We start from the raw sequence: 19,156 nt of genomic DNA, 5'->3' as shown, positions 1-19,156 counted from the left end.
ACCAGATCATCATGTGTGTAGGCATCTTTAAAGATACTTAAAAGCACTAGGAGAGAGGGCAGTGCATAAAATAAAGAACAGATGTTGTTCCTCTTAAAAATCAAAACAATCCTTACCCTTTCTCAGCTCCCAGCTCTGCTCAAGATTTCTTGATGAGACAATGGTTCCAATTCAATTCCTATGCAATCTAAGAAGACTAATTTTAACAAGCCTACATTCTTTACCTTTAAATCTGCTTGCCACTGTTCATACCAACAGAATTCCACAATCCTGCCAGCTTCCTAACTACTGACACATTTATTCCCACTAGATGCTGCCTAACTCTCTCTGCAGATGTGTGCTAAAACTCTCTGTATAAAATAGGCATTATATTTTCTAAAAATTTACATCTTTACTCCATATTCTCAATATCCCCACTCCAATTTGAGATTCAGTCATTTATACTTGTTTAAAGAATGCTTAATAAATGCAATCATCAGCAGTGAAAGGCAATCCAAAGAGGTACTTCTGGTTAAAATTGTTGGTTTGAAAGTACGTATTCAACCACAATCAAAATAAAAAGATATTTTTTTTTCATGTCATAAAGCAACCAGAGAAAAGGAGAGGAAAAAGCAGTACATTTTTTGGAAGTTGGAAAGCAGATGGTAAGTGGTGATTGTCCTAACAGACCTGAGTGAAATCTGAATCCTAAGCCAGAACAGGAGAAAGATAAGAAGTAATATGATTTGTGCCATAGAGCCTGTAAAAAAAAGCATGAGGAATCAACAGCACTGATCATCTTGAAATGGGGCTGGCGGCAGAGTTAAAAGTATGATTGACTAAAACCTGGTTTAAGAATTGATCCCTCAGATCACTGCCTCCATTCCAAGCAGCTGGACAGCTATTTCTCCCTAGCTTAGCAAACATGGGAGTTTTAATCGCTAGATAGAGGGTTTCTTTTTTTTTTTTTTTTTTAAATGTGGTATTTTCATCTTTATTCAGTTCAAAATTTGTCTTCTTGGTTGTGCAGCATGCAGGATCTTAGTTCCTCAACTAGGGACTGAACCCTTGCCCCCTACAGTGGAAGCGCAGAGTCCCAAACACTGGACCAAGGGAAGTTCCTAGTTACAATTTTTTTTTTTAAACATTTCTGAACTGAGACAACCAGCTAGTTGACAGCAGGAGTACTATACTGAACAAAGTGGAATAAAAGTTAAAACATACATACTGAATTTTATTTTCCCTTGCTTGGCTCCCAGAATGCTGGCATTTAGGCCTATAGTCTCCAGGCAGTAGGTCAGAAGAATAGCAAATTGAACTACCCAAGAGAAGAGATCTCAATAAAATGACACATCTTGAGATTCACATTTAAATTCCCCAACTTGCCATACTGCCAGGGTGGCAGGCAGCTGGGACAACTAACACCATGTCTGCAGTCTGAGTGGCAAGCCCACCAATTCCCTGGGGTGCTTTTAGCACACCAATTGAAAATGCAAAATCCTTTAAGAATTGATTTTTTTCTCTTTCTGTCTTCCCCACCATCTAAAGAAGGGCTGTATATCTCACTTATCATTCCCGCCCCTCTATGAGCCCTGAGTTTTTGTGCCAGGGCTCTCACACAAATCCAGTTTCACATCCTGAGTGGAATATAATTTCACAGGAATATCATTCTGGAATGATCTCACATCCAGCAGAGGCTATGAACAAACTTCAGGCTTGTCCATTCACACCCAGAGCCAAGGAGAACGCAGACCCTCCTCCCTTAAACAGAGAATGTGGTTGGGGCTCACAGCAAAGCCTACCAGCTGTTCATGGATATTATCCTGCCCACAGTCACCTGTCTGCTTGCAGACTGAAGCCTGGGCCCAAAACAGCCACCACTTCAAACCACTCTGCATGGTATGAGGAGAGACTCAAGAGAGCATCTGAGCAAACAGGCCTTGCCTCATAGACACTCCGTGTGTTCCACGGGAGGGATCTGGGTCAGGAAACACCAGCAGAAATGATTAACATTCCCCTATCACAGTCCCATGAGAGAGAAGGATGTCCAGAAGCCAAATGTTAAGGATCCCTCCTGTAGCTGCCTGCCATCCTTAACTCTTTAACTCAGTTGCTATCCAACTCTATTGACAGAGTCAGAAAGCAGGCTATTTAACTCTGAAACTCAATGTCAAAGCCAGATCTAGCTCAGTCCATCAGGGCTGAGATAAAGTGCCACCAGAGAAGAAATAATGTGCTTTCAGAGGCTTTCCAAAATCCTAGCTAAAAAATCACCAGGTTGTAATTTTTGAAAAAAAGTCCTTACTCCAATCTGTACCCCACTCCCAATGAATCTTCATAAAATGATCCAGAAGAGGATAAAACAAGTGAGTGGCCTGAAGGGCTATAAATCTAAAGCTACTTTAAAATAAAATGTTTACTAAAATTAAAAAATGATAAAATAAAATCTTTCAGTTTTTTTTTTTTTTAATTTTTTTTTTTTCCAGTGGGTTTTGTCATACATTGATATGAATCAGCCATGGATTTACATGTATTCCCAATCCCGATCCCCCCTCCCACCTCCCTCTCCACCCGATTCCTCTGGGTCTTCCCAGTGCACCAGGCCGGAGCACTTGTCTCATGCATCCCACCTGGGCTGGTGATCTGTTTCACCATAGATAGTATACATGCTGTTCTTTTGAAACATCCCACCCTCACCTTCTCCCACAGAGTTCAAAAGTCTGTTCTGTATTTCTGTGTCTCTTTTTCTGTTTTGCATATAGGGTTATCGTTATCACCTTTCTAAATTCCATATATATGTGTTAGTATGCTGTAATGTTCTTTATCTTTCTGGCTTACTTCACTCTGTATAATGGGCTCCAGCTTCATCCATCTCATTAGGACTGGTTCAAATGAATTCTTTTTAATGGCTGAGTAATAGTCCATGGTGTATATGTACCACAGCTTCCTTATCCATTCATCTGCTCATGGGCATCTAGGTTGCTTCCATGTCGTGGCTATTATAAACAGTGCTGCGATGAACATTGGGGTGCACGTGTCTCTTTCAGATCTGGTTTCCTCAGTGTGTATGCCCAGAAGTGGGATTGCTGGGTCATATGGCAGTTCTATTTCCAGTTTTTTAAGAAATCTCCACACTGTTTTCCATAGCGGCTGTACTAGTTTGCATTCCCACCAACAGTGTAAGAGGGTTCCCTTTTCTCCACACCCTCTCCAGCATTTATTGCTTGTAGACTTTTGGATAGCAGCCATCCTGACTGGCGTGTAATGGTACCTCATTGTGGTTTTGATTTGCATTTCTCTAATAATGAGTGATGTTGAGCATCTTTTCATGTGTTTGTTAGCCATCTGTATGTCTTCTTTGGAGAAATGTCTGTTTAGTTCTTTGGCCCATTTTTTGATTGGGTCATTTATTTTTCTGGAATTGAGCTGCAGGAGTTGCTTGTATATTTTTGAGATTAATCCTTTGTCTGTTTCTTCATTTGCTATTATTTTCTCCCAATCTGAGGGCTGTCTTTTCACCTTACTTATAGTTTCCTTTGTAGTGCAAAAGCTTTTAAGTTTCATTAGGTCCCATTTGTTTAGTTTTGCTTTTATTTCCAATATTCTGGGAGGTGGGTCATAGAGGATCTTGCTGTGATTTATGTCGGAGAGTGTTTTGCCTATGTTCTCCTCTAGGAGTTTTATAGTTTCTGGTCTGACATTTAGATCTTTAATCCATTTTGAGTTTATTTTTGTGTATGGTGTTAGAAAGTGTTCTAGTTTCATTCTTTTACAAGTGGTTGACCAGTTTTCCCAGCACCACTTGTTAAAGAGGTTGTCTTTTTTCCACTGTATATCCTTGCCTCCTTTGTTGAAGATAAGGTGTCCATAGGTTCGTGGATTTATCTCTGGGCTTTCTATTCTGTTCCATTGATCTATATTTGTCTTTGTGTCAGTACCATACTGTCTTGATGACTGTGGCTTTGTAGTAGAGTCTGAAGTCAGGCAGGTTGATTCCTCCAGTTCCATTCTTCTTTCTCAAGAGTACTTTGGCTATTCGAGGTTTTTTGTATTTCCATATAAATTGTGAAATTCTTTGGTCTAGTTCTGTGAAAAATACCGTTGGTAGCTTGATAGGGATTGCATTGAATCTATAGATTGCTTTGGGTAGAATAGCCATTTTGACAATATTGATTCTTCCAATCCATGAACACGGTATGTTTCTCCATCTGTTTGTGTCCTCTTTGATTTCTTTCATCAGTGTTTTATAGTTTTCTATGTATAGGTCCTTTGTTTCTTTAGGTAGATATACTCCTAAGTATTTTATTCTTTTTGTTGCAATGGTGAATGGTATTGTTTCCTTAATTTCTCTTTCTGTTTTTTCATTGTTAGTATATAGGAATGCAAGGGATTTCTGTGTGTTAATTTTATATCCTGCAACTTTACTATATTCATTGATTAGCTCTAGTAATTTTCTGGTAGAGTCTTTAGGGTTTTCTATATAGAGGATCATGTCATCTGCAAACAGTGAGAGTTTTACTTCTTCTTTTCCTATCTGGATTCCTTTTACTTCTTTTTCTGCTCTGATTGCTGTGGCCAAAACTTCCAACACTATGTTGAATAGTAGTGGTGAGAGTGGGCACCCTTGTCTTGTTCCTGATTTCAGGGGAAATGCCTTCAATTTTTCACCATTGAGGGTGATGCTTGCTGTGGGTTTGTCATATATAGCTTTTATTATGTTGAGGTATGTTCCTTCTATTCCTGCTTTTTGGAGAGTTTTAATCATAAATGAGTGTTGAATTTTGTCAAAGGCTTTCTCTGCATCTAGTGAGATAATCATATGGTTTTTAGCTTTCAATTTGTTAATGTGGTGTATTACATTGATTGATTTGCAGATATTGAAGAATCCTTGCATTCCTGGGATAAAGCCCACTTGGTCATGGTGTATGATTTTTTTAATATGTTGTTGGATTCTGTTTGCTAGAATTTTGTTAAGGATTTTTGTATCTATGTTCATCAGTGATATTGGCCTGTAGTTTTCTTTTTTTGTGGCATCTTTGTCTGGTTTTGGAATTAGGGTGATGGTGGCCTCATAGAATGAGTTTGGAAGCTTACCTTCATCTGCAATTTTCTGGAAGAGTTTGAGTAAGATAGGTGTTAGCTCCTCTCTAAATTTTTGGTAGAATTCAGCTGTGAAGCCATCTGGTCCTGGGCTTTTGTTTGCTGGAAGATTTTTGATTACAGTTTCGATTTCCTTGCTTGTGATGGGTCTGTTAAGATCTTCTATTTCTTCCTGGTTCAGTTTTGGAAAGTTATACTTTTCTAAGAATTTGTCCATTTCATCCAAGTTGTCCATTTTATTGGCATAGAGCTGCTGGTAGTAGTCTCTTATGATCCTTCGTATTTCAGTGTTGTCTGTTGTGATCTCTCCATTTTCATTTCTAATTTTGTTAATTTCGTTTTTCTCTCTTTGTTTCTTAATGAGTCTTGCTAATGGTTTGTCAATTTTGTTTATTTTTTCAAAAAACCAGCTTTTAGCTTTGTTGATTTTTGCTATGGTCTCTTTAGTTTCTTTTGCACTTATTTCTGCCCTGATTTTTAAGATTTCTTTCCTTCTGCTAACTCTGGGGTTCTTCATTTCTTCCTTCTCTAATTGCTTTAGGTGTAGAGTTAGGTTATTTATTTGGTTTTTTTCTTGTTTCTTGATGTAAGCCTGTAATGCTATGAACCTTCCCCTTAGCACTGCTTTTACAGTGTCCCATAGGTATTGGGTTGTTGTGTTTTCATTTTCATTCATTTCTATACATATTTTGATTTCTTTTTTGATTTCTTCTATGATTTGTTGGTTATTCAGAAGCGTGTTATTTAGCCTCCATATGTTTGAATTTTTAACAATTTTTTTCCTGTAATTGAGATCTAATCTTACTGCACTGTGGTCAGAAAAGATGACTGGAATGATTTCAATTTTTTTGAATTTTCCAAGACCAGATTTATGGCCCAGGATGTGATCTATTCTGGAGAATGTTCCGTGTGCACTTGAGAAAAAGGTGAAGTTGATTGTTTTGGGGTGAAATGTCCTATAGATATCAATTAGGTCTAGCTGGTCCATTGTGTCATTTAAGGTTTGTGTTTCCTTGTTAATTTTCTGTTTAGTTGATCTATCCATAGTTGTGAGTGGGGTATTAAAGTCTCCCACTATTATTGTGTTACTATTAATTTCCTCTTTCATACTCGTTAGCATTTGCCGTACATATTGCGGTGCTCCTATGTTGGGTGCATATATATTTATAATTGTTATATCTTCTTCTTGGATTGATCCTTTGATCATTATGTAGTGTCCTTCTTTGTCTCTTTTCACATCCTTTATTTGAAAGTCTATTTTATCTGATATGAGTATAAAATCTTTCAGTTTGTTATTCTATGTTGAAGCCCATAATCTGCAAGTTCCACCAAAGTTCATATTTTATCCAATATGAGCAGAAAACCAAAGAGCTCCAGTGATTTGAGAAAAGTATGAAAGAAATCAAAACAAATGGAAAGTTACTGGAGGAAGCAACCTGTACTTTGAAGAAAACTTTTTTTTTTAAGAAAACTTTTAAAAAATCTCCCATTATAGATTTTAGAGATATAAGAGGAGACATGACATATATGAGATGAGAATAGAATTGTATTAAAAACATTTAAAGACAAAGGAGTTCTTGTGAATTAACAGCATGATAGCAGAAATTAAAAACTGCAATGGGAAATTTGGAAGATAAACTTGAGGAAATCTCCCAGGAAGTAAACTATTAAAATAAAGAGATGGAAAGGAGAGAAAATAAAATGAAAATAGAGAACCAGTCTAGGATATCAAACATCCTACTAATAAGAGTCTAGGGGAAAACAGGAAAAATGGATAGAATAGGATAAGAAATCATCAAAGAAATAAGCTGATATGCTTTTTACCAAATAGATGATAGATTTCTATATTTAAGAGTTCATCAGATGATCAGCACATTGGAAGGACACAGACCCACAATGAGATGCATCATGACACAATTTTGGAACAATGAGAATAAGAATATCCTAAAGCTTTCCAGAGAAATAACAGACCAAGAATCCAAAATCAATGGCATTGAATTTCTGAAAAACAGTTGGAAGCTTAATGATCATGTTTTCACAAATTTTTTCCCCTATTTACTCTTTATCATGAAGCTCCCAAGGTATGCAGTTTCAGAAGAGGGAGGACTCTAAGAAAGGAAAGTCATAGAATCAAGGAAACAAGGGGTCTCATAGAAGACGGAGGACAAGGAAATCTCTATGACAGTGAGAGGAAAAGACAAAAATTATGGTAAAATTGACCCCTGAAAATAAGATTAGCTCAGGAGGAGAAGGGGATGACAGAGGATGAGATGGTTGGATGGCATCGCCGACTCGATGGACATGGGTTTGAGTGAACTCCGGGAGCTGGTGATGGACAGGGAGGTCTGGCGTGCTGCGATTCATGGGGTTGCAAAGAGTCGGACACGACTGAGCGACTGAACTGAACTGAATAAGATTAGCTAGCCCTAAGATTAGTTGAGGGCTAGAGAGGAAGTTAAAAAGGTAACAAAGTTACACATCCTTAGTATTTTGATGGAAAACCACGGAGACATCTTTCAAATAGCTTGTCGTGTTTTTAAAACACCTTCCTTGAGGAGATAGAGATGAGGACTTCCCTGGTGGTTCATTGGTTAAGACTTTACCCTTCCACTGCAGGGGCATGGATTCGATCCATGGTCAGGGAACTAAGATCCCACATGCCATGTGAGCAGTCAAAAAAAAAAGGGAGAGAGAGAGAGATGAATTCCCTTTATTGATTATGAGTTGAACTTAGTGACTCCTTTCTAACAGATGGGAAAATAGTGGAAGCAATGATATTGGTGTCTTCAGAACTTAGGTGATAAAAATGTGCTGCCACCTCCTCTCTCCCTCCTAAATTGCTTTCTCTGGTGGAGTTTAGTTGCCAGGTTGTGAGGGTGATAGAGCAGCCAGTGGAGAGGCCCATGTGGTGAGAAATTGAAATTTCCTGCCAGTAACCATGTGAGTGGCCTGTCTTGGAATGAAGCCCTCCAGTTTTCGTCAGCCTTCAGATGGCTACAGACTCTGCTGACATCCTGATCGCAGCTTTGAGAGAAACCTTGAACCAGAGTGAACCAGGGTTAAGTGTTAGTCACTCAGTTGTGTCTGACTCTTAGCCCGCCAGGCTCCTCTGTCCGTGGGCTTCTCCAGGCAAGAATACTGCAGTGGGTTGCCATTCCCTTCTCCAGGGGATCTTCCCTACCCAGGGACTAAACCTGGGTCCCCTTCATTTGCAGATGGATTCTTTACTATCTGAGCCACCAGGGAAGCCAAGAATGAGCCAGGGTAAGCTGCTACTGAACTCTGGACCCACAGAGACTGTGAGATAACTGTTATTAGGTAAGTATTTTTAATTATATTAACATTTTTGGAAGGAAGAGGACCTAAAGGAGAATGAAAGGGTCTTAGAATCAATAGGCAGCTAAAATGGAGAAGAAGAATCAGGATGGAGAAATTTAAGATAAGTATTTTAACAGAGAATTGTCCAGTTTCAAACCTAGCACTCTGTCTTTATTTGGTCTGCGATCATAAAATTTCATAGGTTTAGTGGCTTAAACAACAAAAAACCATTTATTTCTCACAATTCTGGAGGCTGGGAACTTCAGTATCAAAGTGCAGGCAGATTTGGTGTTTGTGAGAGACCTGCTCCTGCTCTTCAGATGGTGGACCTGCTCTACCCTCACTGGGTCAGGAAAGAGAGCCATCCTGTGTCTCTCTTCTTGGAAGAGAATTAATCCCATCATGAGGGCCTCACCCTCAAGACCTTATCTAACCTTAATAACCTGCCAAAGATCCCACCTCCAAATATCACTCTGGGGTGAGGGCTTCAACCTAAGACATTCTGTGGGAAACCAACATAACCAATGTTCAGTTCATAGAATAGTCTTTCTGCTAATTTTTTTTTTTTAAGTTTGCCAGTGAACGAATCAAGGAGACATTGGTGGCCTATTAAAGAAGCAGTGTCAAAAAGATATTTTTTGTTCTCTTAGGATTGTAGAGACTTGAGCATACTTTTAGGCTAATGAGAAGGAACCATGTGGAACGTGAAGGCAGATAAGTGACTAGGAAAGGTTCCTGAGGAGGTAGTGGGAGCTACAGTGGGCCTGTGTCTCTACAAGCAAATCTATAGACTGGAAATTATTCATTAATTTCTCTTCCTGGGGTCTTCCTCCTGACATCAATATCAAGTTTTCAGGTCTCAGTAACCTTATTAATTTTTTGAAAAGTAGGGCTTTCCAGGTGGCTCAGTGGTAAAGACTTCGCCTGCACTGCAGGAGAAACAGGAGACTTGGGTCCGTTCCCTGGGTTAGAAAGATCCCCTGGAGAAGGAAATGGCAACTCACTCTAATATTCTTGCCTGAGAAATCCCATAGACAGAGGAACCTGGCGGGCTATAGTCCATAGGGTCACAAAAGAGTCGGACATGACTTAGAAACTAAACAATAACAACAAAGGATACTTTAGATAATCTCCACGACCATGTTTGGTACTAAACTTTTATTTTTATAGCTGTTTGTATAAAATCTACCATCCCCAAGCCGAAACGAACTTTCTAGGTTATTACATGGTCTGCCTGCTTACCGCCAAGCCAGATTTGCTGCAGACATTTTTGCCTCTAAAAGGTAGCTACCAGGCATATCATTGTGTTCAGGTACATTTAACTGAAACTCCAATACTTTGGCCACCTCATGCGAAGAGTTGACTCATTGGAAAAGACCCTGATGCTGGCAGGGATTGGGGGCAGGAGGAGAAGGGGACGACAGAGGATGAGATGGCTGGATGGCATCATCAACTCGATGGGCATGAGTTTGAGTAAACTCCGTGAGTTGGTGATGGACAGGGAGGCCTGGCGTGCTGCGATTCATGGGGTCGCAAAGAGTCGGACACGACTGAGCGACTGAACTGAACTGAACTGAACATTTAACTTTTGACTTTCAAGTATCACAAGTCTTCACCAAGAGATGGCTGGCCCAGTCTCTGCATAGAAACACCATCTTATTCAACTCTTGGACCCAGAGAAGTTGAATTCTTGGCAAAAAAATTGCCCCTGGAGCTGTCTAAAGTGAAGCAACTAGTATTGGGTCTCCTTTCCGCCATTCATTCATTTTGATTTGACATCCTTAGGAGATACCCCACCCCAACTGTTTAGAAAAGTTTAAAGAGGCAATTTCCACCTTTCAAGGGGGTTGAAAGGCACATGGTTGAGACCTGGAGCTCTTCCAGATGACTGAAATGTCTTAGGCAGCCATATGACAGTCATAGGTTACAGATTTTAGGGACTGCTGATGGGGGATGGGGATTTGTTTCTTCCTGTTATTTTTTAAAAATTTAACTTTTGTTTTATATATGGAGTATAGTTGATTTACAATGTTATATTAGTTTCAAGTATACAGCAAAGGGATTCAGTTATACATACACTCTTTCTGTTAGTTTCAGAGTATCTCTGTAGTAGTAAAATTTATGACCATGGACATTTTTTAGTTATTGGATCCAGCTTTCATGCAGCTTTTCCTGTTGTTTTTTTTTTTTTTTTCCAATAGTGGCATTTGTCAGCTTTTTACAGGATTCTGTGTGAACCTTTGGAAAATCTTTCCCAAAGGGAAACTATGCCATTTCTTCTAATCACTGGTAAAACGGTTTTAGAAGACTTGGTCATTCAGCTCTGTGACTTTCCACGGCCATCCTCAGCGGTCACTTTTTGGTGGGTACCATCAGCAGTTTCAGAACACAGGATATTCTGGAGCAACTTTGTAGCCACAGTTCTACCCATCACGGGGAAGAGCTCCTTAAAAGACCCCACTGCTGAATCTCCCCATCTCCTTCCAAGACAGAGGGAATCCTGCTAATGATCCAGGTGGAGTCTGAGGGAAGAGCACCCAGTGAGGCTGTTATACCCTGGGTGTTGATGGCAGGGTGCAGGATGGCCCATTAGAGCTCAGGGAAAGAAAAGGTGATCTGTATTTTCTCCTCAGGCTTGTGGACAGTCTTCAAGCTGAAGGCGGGGCGTTTTCTGTTTCTGGGTGTGAGTGCTAAGAGGATGGGCAGGGACCAGCCCCAGCAGGTATCCTCATCCAGCCTCTGCCCACCTCCATCTCCACAAAGACCTTGCATATGGCTTCATGGGAAATATTGAGGCCAGGGGGTCACCAGCTTCATCATGCCTGCCCCTCACACTACCAATCCCACTCCTATGTGTGCCCACTCTCACAGTCATCACTCTTTTCTCAGGGGAAGGGGTAGTCTTTTTGTTGTTTAGAATCAAATGTTTTTCTTATGATCTGAATCTTATCTGTGTCTACCTTCTAACAATCTTGTTTTATCAATCATTCTCTCCCTCCTGTATTTTTATGCCTGCATTCTTAAAAAATAAAAAGGAAAGAGCAAAAGCCCAACTTTATACCAAATATCCTACATCTCTTTCTATTTACAGTCAAGTTCCAAGAATCACCTATCCTAGCATCTCACCTTGCACTGACCCTTCAATCTACCATAATGAGGCTGCTGCCTTCATCTTGCCCTGTAGCTACCCTGAGACAAAGACCCTCTCCTCATCAATCCAGTGTCCCTTTTCTGGACTAATTTTCTTGGCTGTTCTATGGCACCTAATCCTTTGACCACTCTCCTCTCCTGGAAACTCTCTTGGCCTCAATATTTCCAGTTTCCCCCATCTCCATCTCTGACTGAAGGTCCAGCCTCACCGGTGTTCTTCCTCTTTCTGTGCTACCTCTTGAATGGTGATATTTCTCAAGATTCTATCTTTGCTCCTTGTATTTTGTTTTCTTTCTTTCTTTCCTTCCTTCTTTCTTTCGTCTTTTGGCTGTGTGGTACAGCATGTGGGATCTTAGTTCCCCAACCAGGGATTGTACCCAAGCACCCTGCATTGGCAGTGTAGAGTCTTACCTACCGGTGCACCAGGGAAGTCTTGCTCCTTATATTTGCTGAAATCCATGCTCTCCCCGGATGTGGCCATTCTTATCCTCTGCTGTTACTATTGTTCATATACTGATGACTCCAAAGTCCATCTTCAATTCCGACTTTGAGCTCCTCATGTTGTTTGGATGTTTCAAAGGCATCTCAAGACTCAAAATAGTCAAAGCTTGTTAACTTCTTTCCTAAGCTGCCTCCATTTCCTGCGTCCCTCACTCAGCCTCTGAAGTCTGATTGCCAACTCTCTTGACTTACTGCTCCCATGAATAATTCATGTAAGGCAGGCACATTTAGACCCTTTGCGGTTTCAGCTCCAGCCCCTTCTCTCTGTTACCAACTTAATACCTCACAGCTTGTTATGAAAATGAAGTGACATACCACATAATTAACATGCCTAGCACCTGATAGAAATCTTAACTGAATTTAAAACCAAGAAAGCCGCCTTTCCAGGTGTTTCTGTTGTTTGGTATATACGGACCACTGGGAGTGTCAGCACTTCCTTTTTAAAGTCATTAAAACCAGATCTGAAAGAGACACGTGCACCCCAATGTTCATGGCAGCACTGTTTATAATAGCCACGACATGGAAGCAACCTAGATGCCCATCAGCAGATGAATGGATAAGGAAGCTGTGGTACATATACACCATGGAATATTACTCAGCCATTAAAAAGAATTCATTTGAACCAGTCCTAATGAGATGGATGAAGCTGGAGCCCATTATACAGAGTGAAGTAAGCCAGAAAGATAAAGAACATTACAGCATACTAACACATATATATGGAATTTAGAAAGGTGATAACGATAACCCTATATGCAAAACAGAAAAAGAGACACAGAAATACAGAACAGACTTTTGAACTTTGTGGGAGAATGTGAGGGTGGGATATTTCAAAAGAACAGCATGTATACTATCTATGGTGAAACAGATCACCAGCCCAGGTGGGATGCATGAGACAAGTGCTCCGGCCTGGTGCACTGGGAAGACCCAGAGGAATCGGGTGGAGAGGGAGGTGGGAGGGGGGATCGGGATTGGGAATACATGTAAATCCATGGCTGATTCATATCAATGTATGACAAAACCCACTGGAAAAAAAAAATAATAATAAAAAAAAATAAAAAAAAAAATAAAGTCATTAAAATCTATGTGGTTCACAGGCTACACGGAAATAGCAAGTCACTAAATACAGTTTGCTGACTTGAAAGATTTAGGCAACTGGGAGGCTCCAGAATTGAGAAGGTTCTGACTTGGAAATCCTCAGGTGACTCCAGGCATGATTTAAGTTTCCAGTAGAAATTGTTGAAGCAGCAACTTGAAATGTATGATTTTTTTTTAAGAGCTACCACTGATTGAAAATGTTTTCTTTCTATGAAATCTCATTTTTCTGGAACCTGTGCCATGTAGACACACACTATAATTCAGGTTCTATTCTCTGTCCTGTAAACTTTTCCTCTCTGTGAGGAAAAGAGCTATTGTCCATCCAAATTTTATTCCACTGAGCATTCAATCATGTAAAAAAGTGCATTGATAAAGAGTTATTCTCTGTGGTATTCTCCAATGTGTTGCAAATTGTCTGACCTATCACATATTTATCATGCCATGAACTTTGTTGCATTATTTTAACAGAAACCCAACTCTGTTTGCTTAAGGAATATAGTACATTTATTGCCTCATGTAACAGACAGGTTTTTTTCTCTTCAATCCATTCAGTCTTGACCCCTCCCTATGTCAGCAGTGGTGATTCTGGTCCGGCCAATGCCATGTCCCTATTGGCTTGGATCTAGGTGGCAAGATTTTAACCTGGGAAAAAGCCACTATGCCTAAGTAATAGCAGTGGAGCTGGGGCTGTGGATGACTTACCCTGAAGTAGACACATTGCCTCATAAAATGGTAGGCACCTGAATAGAAGCGTGTCATTCTTTTACAAGGGGTAAATACAGTCAGCCAACAAATGTCCATTACATGAAACATAGAGACAGAGAGAACTTAAAAAGGAAGTAAAGGAGTTGTAGGGACAATTCTTTGGAAGAAAACGTATATGCAGTGGCACTAGAGCTCCTAGAAGAAATAAAAAAGTGAAAGACAAAAGAAACTGGAAGAAGAAAAGCAAAAAAAGATCTAACTGGGAAAGACAGAGTCTGGGTATAAGGGAGAAGAGGGAATTATCCTAGGACATTTATTTCTTAACTCTTTTTAGTGAAGTATTTCCAACTGTTGATGTGCTTTGTTTAACCTCTCCTCTCTTAAGGTAACACTTGAAAAATAAAATTTTTGCTTTTTTGTGGCTATGGCTTTTTTTTTTAAATTTAATTTTAGGGCAGCTATTGCTGATTGAATAAGGACCTCATGTTTCCTTCTCAGATCACAAATAGGTACCTTATACTGACTGCATCTCTCTTCTATCTGCCGATTATTTGCCATAGCCACTGTAGGATGACCACTAGTCATGTCCAGTTAAAGTTCTGGAAGGTTCCCAGAATAAGGAAGTAAAGCAGCTGGACTGATTCTTTAAGGAATATGTAACCAAGTATAAAGGAAACTCGGCTGGCTCTCTTTTTTGAAGAGAGAATCCTTTGTTATACCAAGTTCCTAGGGCTGGGAGGGCACCTTCATCAGGGACGGCTTCAGTGTTACTGAGAAGAAATGGATTAGACTCTGTAGCTGGTGGATGAGGCTGTGAACTATCACAACCACCCAGAGTCTATGGTCCTAAATGGAGAGACACTAAGCAATGAATAATATATCTTCTAGCACTTACTGTGTTAACACTGAGCAGATATTGGTTAAAGTGACCTCTATGGTTATAAAATTTTAATATCATCTTTGCTTGTCAAGCATCTGGTTTTCTGAATTTCTATTTTGGTCCTTCATAAACAAAGAAGAGAGGGAACTTTCCACTTATTCGTGATAGTCCATTGCAACTAAAGAGATCCAAGCTTCCAAGTGAGAGATTTGAGAAGACAAATATATGAGCAGGCTGCTGAGAGAAATATGTCTGATTCCTGGCAGCTTTAAATAGCTAACAGGCAACCGAGACAGGCTTCCTCCGCAAACAGCTGGGGAACCATCTGACGATGTCATTTGAATAGCACTAAATTACCCCTCTGTCCCAAACCTTTCTTCCCTTTTGGCTTTGCCAAGATGATAGAAATCTCTGCATTGATCAAGGTTTTGGGTTCAGAGTGAAAGCTCTTATGAAATAAAGACATTATATAACTCTGTAGTTTATGCTGTGCAGTTTCCACATTCTTTGTGTAAAGACTCAACTTCACACAAAGGCAATGAAAATATACTTGGAGCCCAGCAGGTGGTGTGCAACCTTCCTTTACTAAGAAATGTTTCTGTTTTTTTGAATCCCCACTCCATTTGCAGAGAGATACCATTTCATGAATCTTGGATCTTCTCCCTCCTTATCTTTTATCTTTTCAATTCATCTCTTCTCTCCCTCTCCATGAACCTGGATCCTCCCCACTTATTCTTTGTGTCCCAGGTCGATTCCCTTTGACAGAAAATTCTGGACCTGTGTTACATATTACAGCAACTGAAGCCACATATAGCTATTGAACACTTACAATGTGACTAGTGTGACCGAGGAAAGGAATTTTTAATGTAGCTTAATTTTAACTAATTTAGATTTAAAAACTAAAACTGAAGCTATCGAACAACGCTAAACACTGATTGTTTTGGTAGGACTACATTTCACTGTAAACTTTGAAAATTTAGCATTGAATTGACATGTGCTGATAGTGTAAAATACACACTAGAGTTCAAAGATTTAGTATAAAAAAGAATATAAAATATCTATAGTAATTTTTATATTAGCTAAATATTAAAATAATATTTTGATAACTAGTCTAAATAATATAAATTATTAAAATTAATGTTACCGATTTCTTTTTATTTTTTAATGTAAAGAATTTGATTAGAAAATTTATATATGTGTCTCATAATTTTATTGAATGGCACTTTCTAGATTCTCATTTTTTAGGAAGGAGCAACAATTGAATACAAACAAGCCACTCTCTTGGTTATATGGATCACCTTTCATAACATAAATTCAATGCCAAGAGAATTGTCTCCCTCTCAAGGGCGAGGAAAACAAAAAAGGATGGAGAACAAACCTCATCCTGAAGCCACTACCAGTTTCAACACTCAGCGCCACTGAGAGCATTAGAAACAGAACTGAGTCTGTATGTTAAGGTTCCTGAGACTAGGTGAGCTCTATCACTACTGTATCATTTACACTAGCTTTAACTGTTGGTGCCACACTAACTGTAACTTTTACTTATCATTTGAATTCTCTGCAGAGCCTAGTAGATTCTGGACTGCTATATGCTTATGGTCTGGTAAAGATTATCATTTATTTAATCCAGTACATTGTGAATTTTAAGTATGTTCTGGTCACAGAATATACTTTGTTCAATTTTTAGGTGATAAAAATGACACCAAAATTTCTAACTGAAGATAAGAAAGTATTCTCAAAGAACATTATTTATCTCTCATCTTATTTCCTGGCCTGATCAACAGCAATATTTCATGAGAAAAGGAAGGCATTTAGCTAGTACCAGCTATCTAAAAATTAAATTAATTAAAATTAAATGTTATTTTAAAATATTTCAGAGTTAGCATCCAAATAAATAGGTTGTCTTGATAATTATAAGCCAGTAGCAATTTCAGTAGGCTGAAGCTATAAGCCAAGCCAATATATGAGAAAAGTCTATAGCTATAGATATTTAGTCTATATCTACAGCTTTATAAAACTACGGAAAATTGTGGCAATTGATATTGTTTCTATAAAGAATGCAATATACCATGTCTAGAAACTATCTTTATATACTGAATCTTATATCATTTCATCCATTTTTCCAATAAGAAGAGATAAATACACCAACTGTGTAGGTGGTATACTTCTTTTTCATTACCTTAAGTAAATGAAATAAACAGACTCTCTTAGAATAGACTATATAATATGTAGAATTCATGCTTACTATCTTACAAGGAGTTATTTGTATGTGAAATCTTGTGGACTTGAGATTGAAAATGTGTGATTTACAAGCAAAGAAAAAACAGATTTAAATCTTAGTGCCCTGCATTTCAAATTTCTGGCTGATTTATAAGCCTTTTAAATCCCATGCTTAAGAAATTCAAAATTTATATGGCTATATATATTTAGCTAATATTAACTCCTCAGCCAGCCAGCCTGTGGCATTTTGCATGCTTTTCTTCATTTTTTCCGTCTGTATTTTTTCTCATCTAGCTTTTTCAGAAATGTTATTCCTATTTCTGTCACACTGTCGCCTTTTAGTCTGTCTTGCAAGAATGTAACATCAGCCGCCAAATGAACCTAGGAAAGGAAGAAAAAAAAGACAGGCTTATATCATTCAGCTTTTTAAAAAACTCTTAAATGTTTCTATTTTTCAGTTTGCTATACCCCATAAAGAGCTCGCTTTCCTTGTGGAATGATAAAAAAGGGCTTGTTCTGTGGATGAAGGGCCCTTCACTGTGCGTCCGCCACTGATGCTCTGGCTGCGGTCAGCTGTGTGTGTGAGTATGCAAAGAGAAGGGTGGTCCAGGACAGGCTCAAATCATCCTGGCTGATTCTCCGGCAAACCCAGAATGTGGGCCTGTTTTTGCTCACAGTATAGGTCTAAAGGATGGATCCATCTCAGGAAGAACACAAATTCCCAACTCTGAGATGGCCTTGACCCAATATGCCTTGCCAAACAGAAACTTCCAAGGATAAATGGCTTCTTAAACGAATCTTCTCCAGCTGACTTGCTATAAGTCATTCTGTCATTAGCTCAACAACATAAACATTTGTCCTAACAACATTTAGCAATCACTTATGGCTTTGAGAACTACGAAACACCACCAACTAAATAAATTATAAGTATAAAATTAAATGTTGAAATTATGGACTTGAATATTTGATACCCAGGCCTTCTTTTCCATAATAAAGCATTTCTTATTTCTCAGACATTGAAGTAAACCCTTGGGGCTTACTTCTCTATTCGTTAAAATACACTCACAAAAGTGCTGACCTACCCTCAAGAGAGTGCCTTTTCAGTTATTTTATGTCACAGGAATAAATAAGATAAATAAGCAAAAATACCTAGTAAAAGAAAATAAGTGAAAAGGCCTGGGTCTACTAATTAATACTTATTGAGTTCTATCTGACTCATTCCCCTCTCTCGCTAAGAATTCCTTGGTCAACCAGCTTGCCTTTGTTAAACCGTAGACTTCGGTGTGCAAAATTATTTGCTATTTGAGTGCAAAAACCATGCCTTTATGATCACCCAGTAAAAGGATGTACACTGCACTTTGAAACATGGAAGTTAAATGCACTCTCATTTTTTTCTCATAAGATACTTCTTCTATTTGTCATAATTTAACTGAAAATCAATTGAAATAAGAAGACTACATTGAAATTATTTGGGTATGTGGGACCACATATATGTCATTCAGCACATATAATCAATTGTTATCCATGAAAACTGAAGAGACTTCTTTATCCTCTTTTAGACTTGATTTTTTTCTCTATCTATATGCAATTCACACTGAATTAATTCAACTTCTTTGTCCCTTGAATGAAACAAAAATTTGTATGCTTTTGGACATAGTTCTCCTTTTACCTGGAATACTATTTTCCCCTTACCCCAAGATCTTCACCTAACTGCTTTGTCATCTTTCAAATGTCAGCTCACAGTTTCCGTAGGAAGGCTTCCCTCTCCCCACCCCTGTCCCACCCCAGGTCCTCCCATGACCCTGAGTCATTTGGCTCCTATACTGGACAAAAGACACTTGAAGGCAACAACTGTGTCTTATTCTTCTCTGTATGCTCAGCGCTTCACAGAGGCTGATCCCTATCTTAGTTAAATCAATGAATGATTAGATTTGATTTGATTTAACTAAGCCTCCAGTGGCCCCCAGTGACCCCATCTCCTGTCATTCAAGTAGTTCCCCCCAGAGTCCAGCAGAATTGACAGCGCCTATGGTGATTAGATCACTACAGAGACTATGTGACAAGGAGATCAGGAAGCCTCTAGCCAGCTGTGAGCAAGGCACTGAAGCCAGTGAGTGAGCCTGGAAGTAGATTCCCAGCTTTAGTCAAGTCTTCAGAGACTGCAGCTCCAACCAGCGGCTTGACTGCCCGTGCACTACGCTGTGAAAG

The 19,156-nt window shown here is 39.1% G+C and overlaps 1 protein-coding gene across 3 annotated transcripts in view; it reads right to left on the bottom strand.

Moving 5' to 3' along the window:
• Positions 1 to 13,624: 13,624 nt before the first annotated feature.
• Positions 13,625 to 19,156, bottom strand: part of TRAPPC3L (trafficking protein particle complex subunit 3L) — a 66,358-nt gene continuing 60,826 nt past the window's right edge. For all 3 annotated transcript variants that reach the window (XM_043889933.1, XM_043889935.1, XM_043889934.1), the window contains one exon: positions 13,625 to 17,329. In XM_043889933.1, the coding sequence (XP_043745868.1) occupies positions 17,210 to 17,329 (120 nt within the window). In that variant the 3' untranslated portion in view covers positions 13,625 to 17,209. The remainder of the gene's footprint in view (positions 17,330 to 19,156) is intronic.

This window comes from Cervus elaphus, chromosome 28 (genome assembly GCF_910594005.1).
Source record: "Cervus elaphus chromosome 28, mCerEla1.1, whole genome shotgun sequence".
Taxonomy (NCBI): domain Eukaryota; kingdom Metazoa; phylum Chordata; class Mammalia; order Artiodactyla; family Cervidae; genus Cervus; species Cervus elaphus.
Note: the sequence above shows the minus strand (reverse complement) of the source record. Positions and strands in the feature narration are given on the sequence as shown.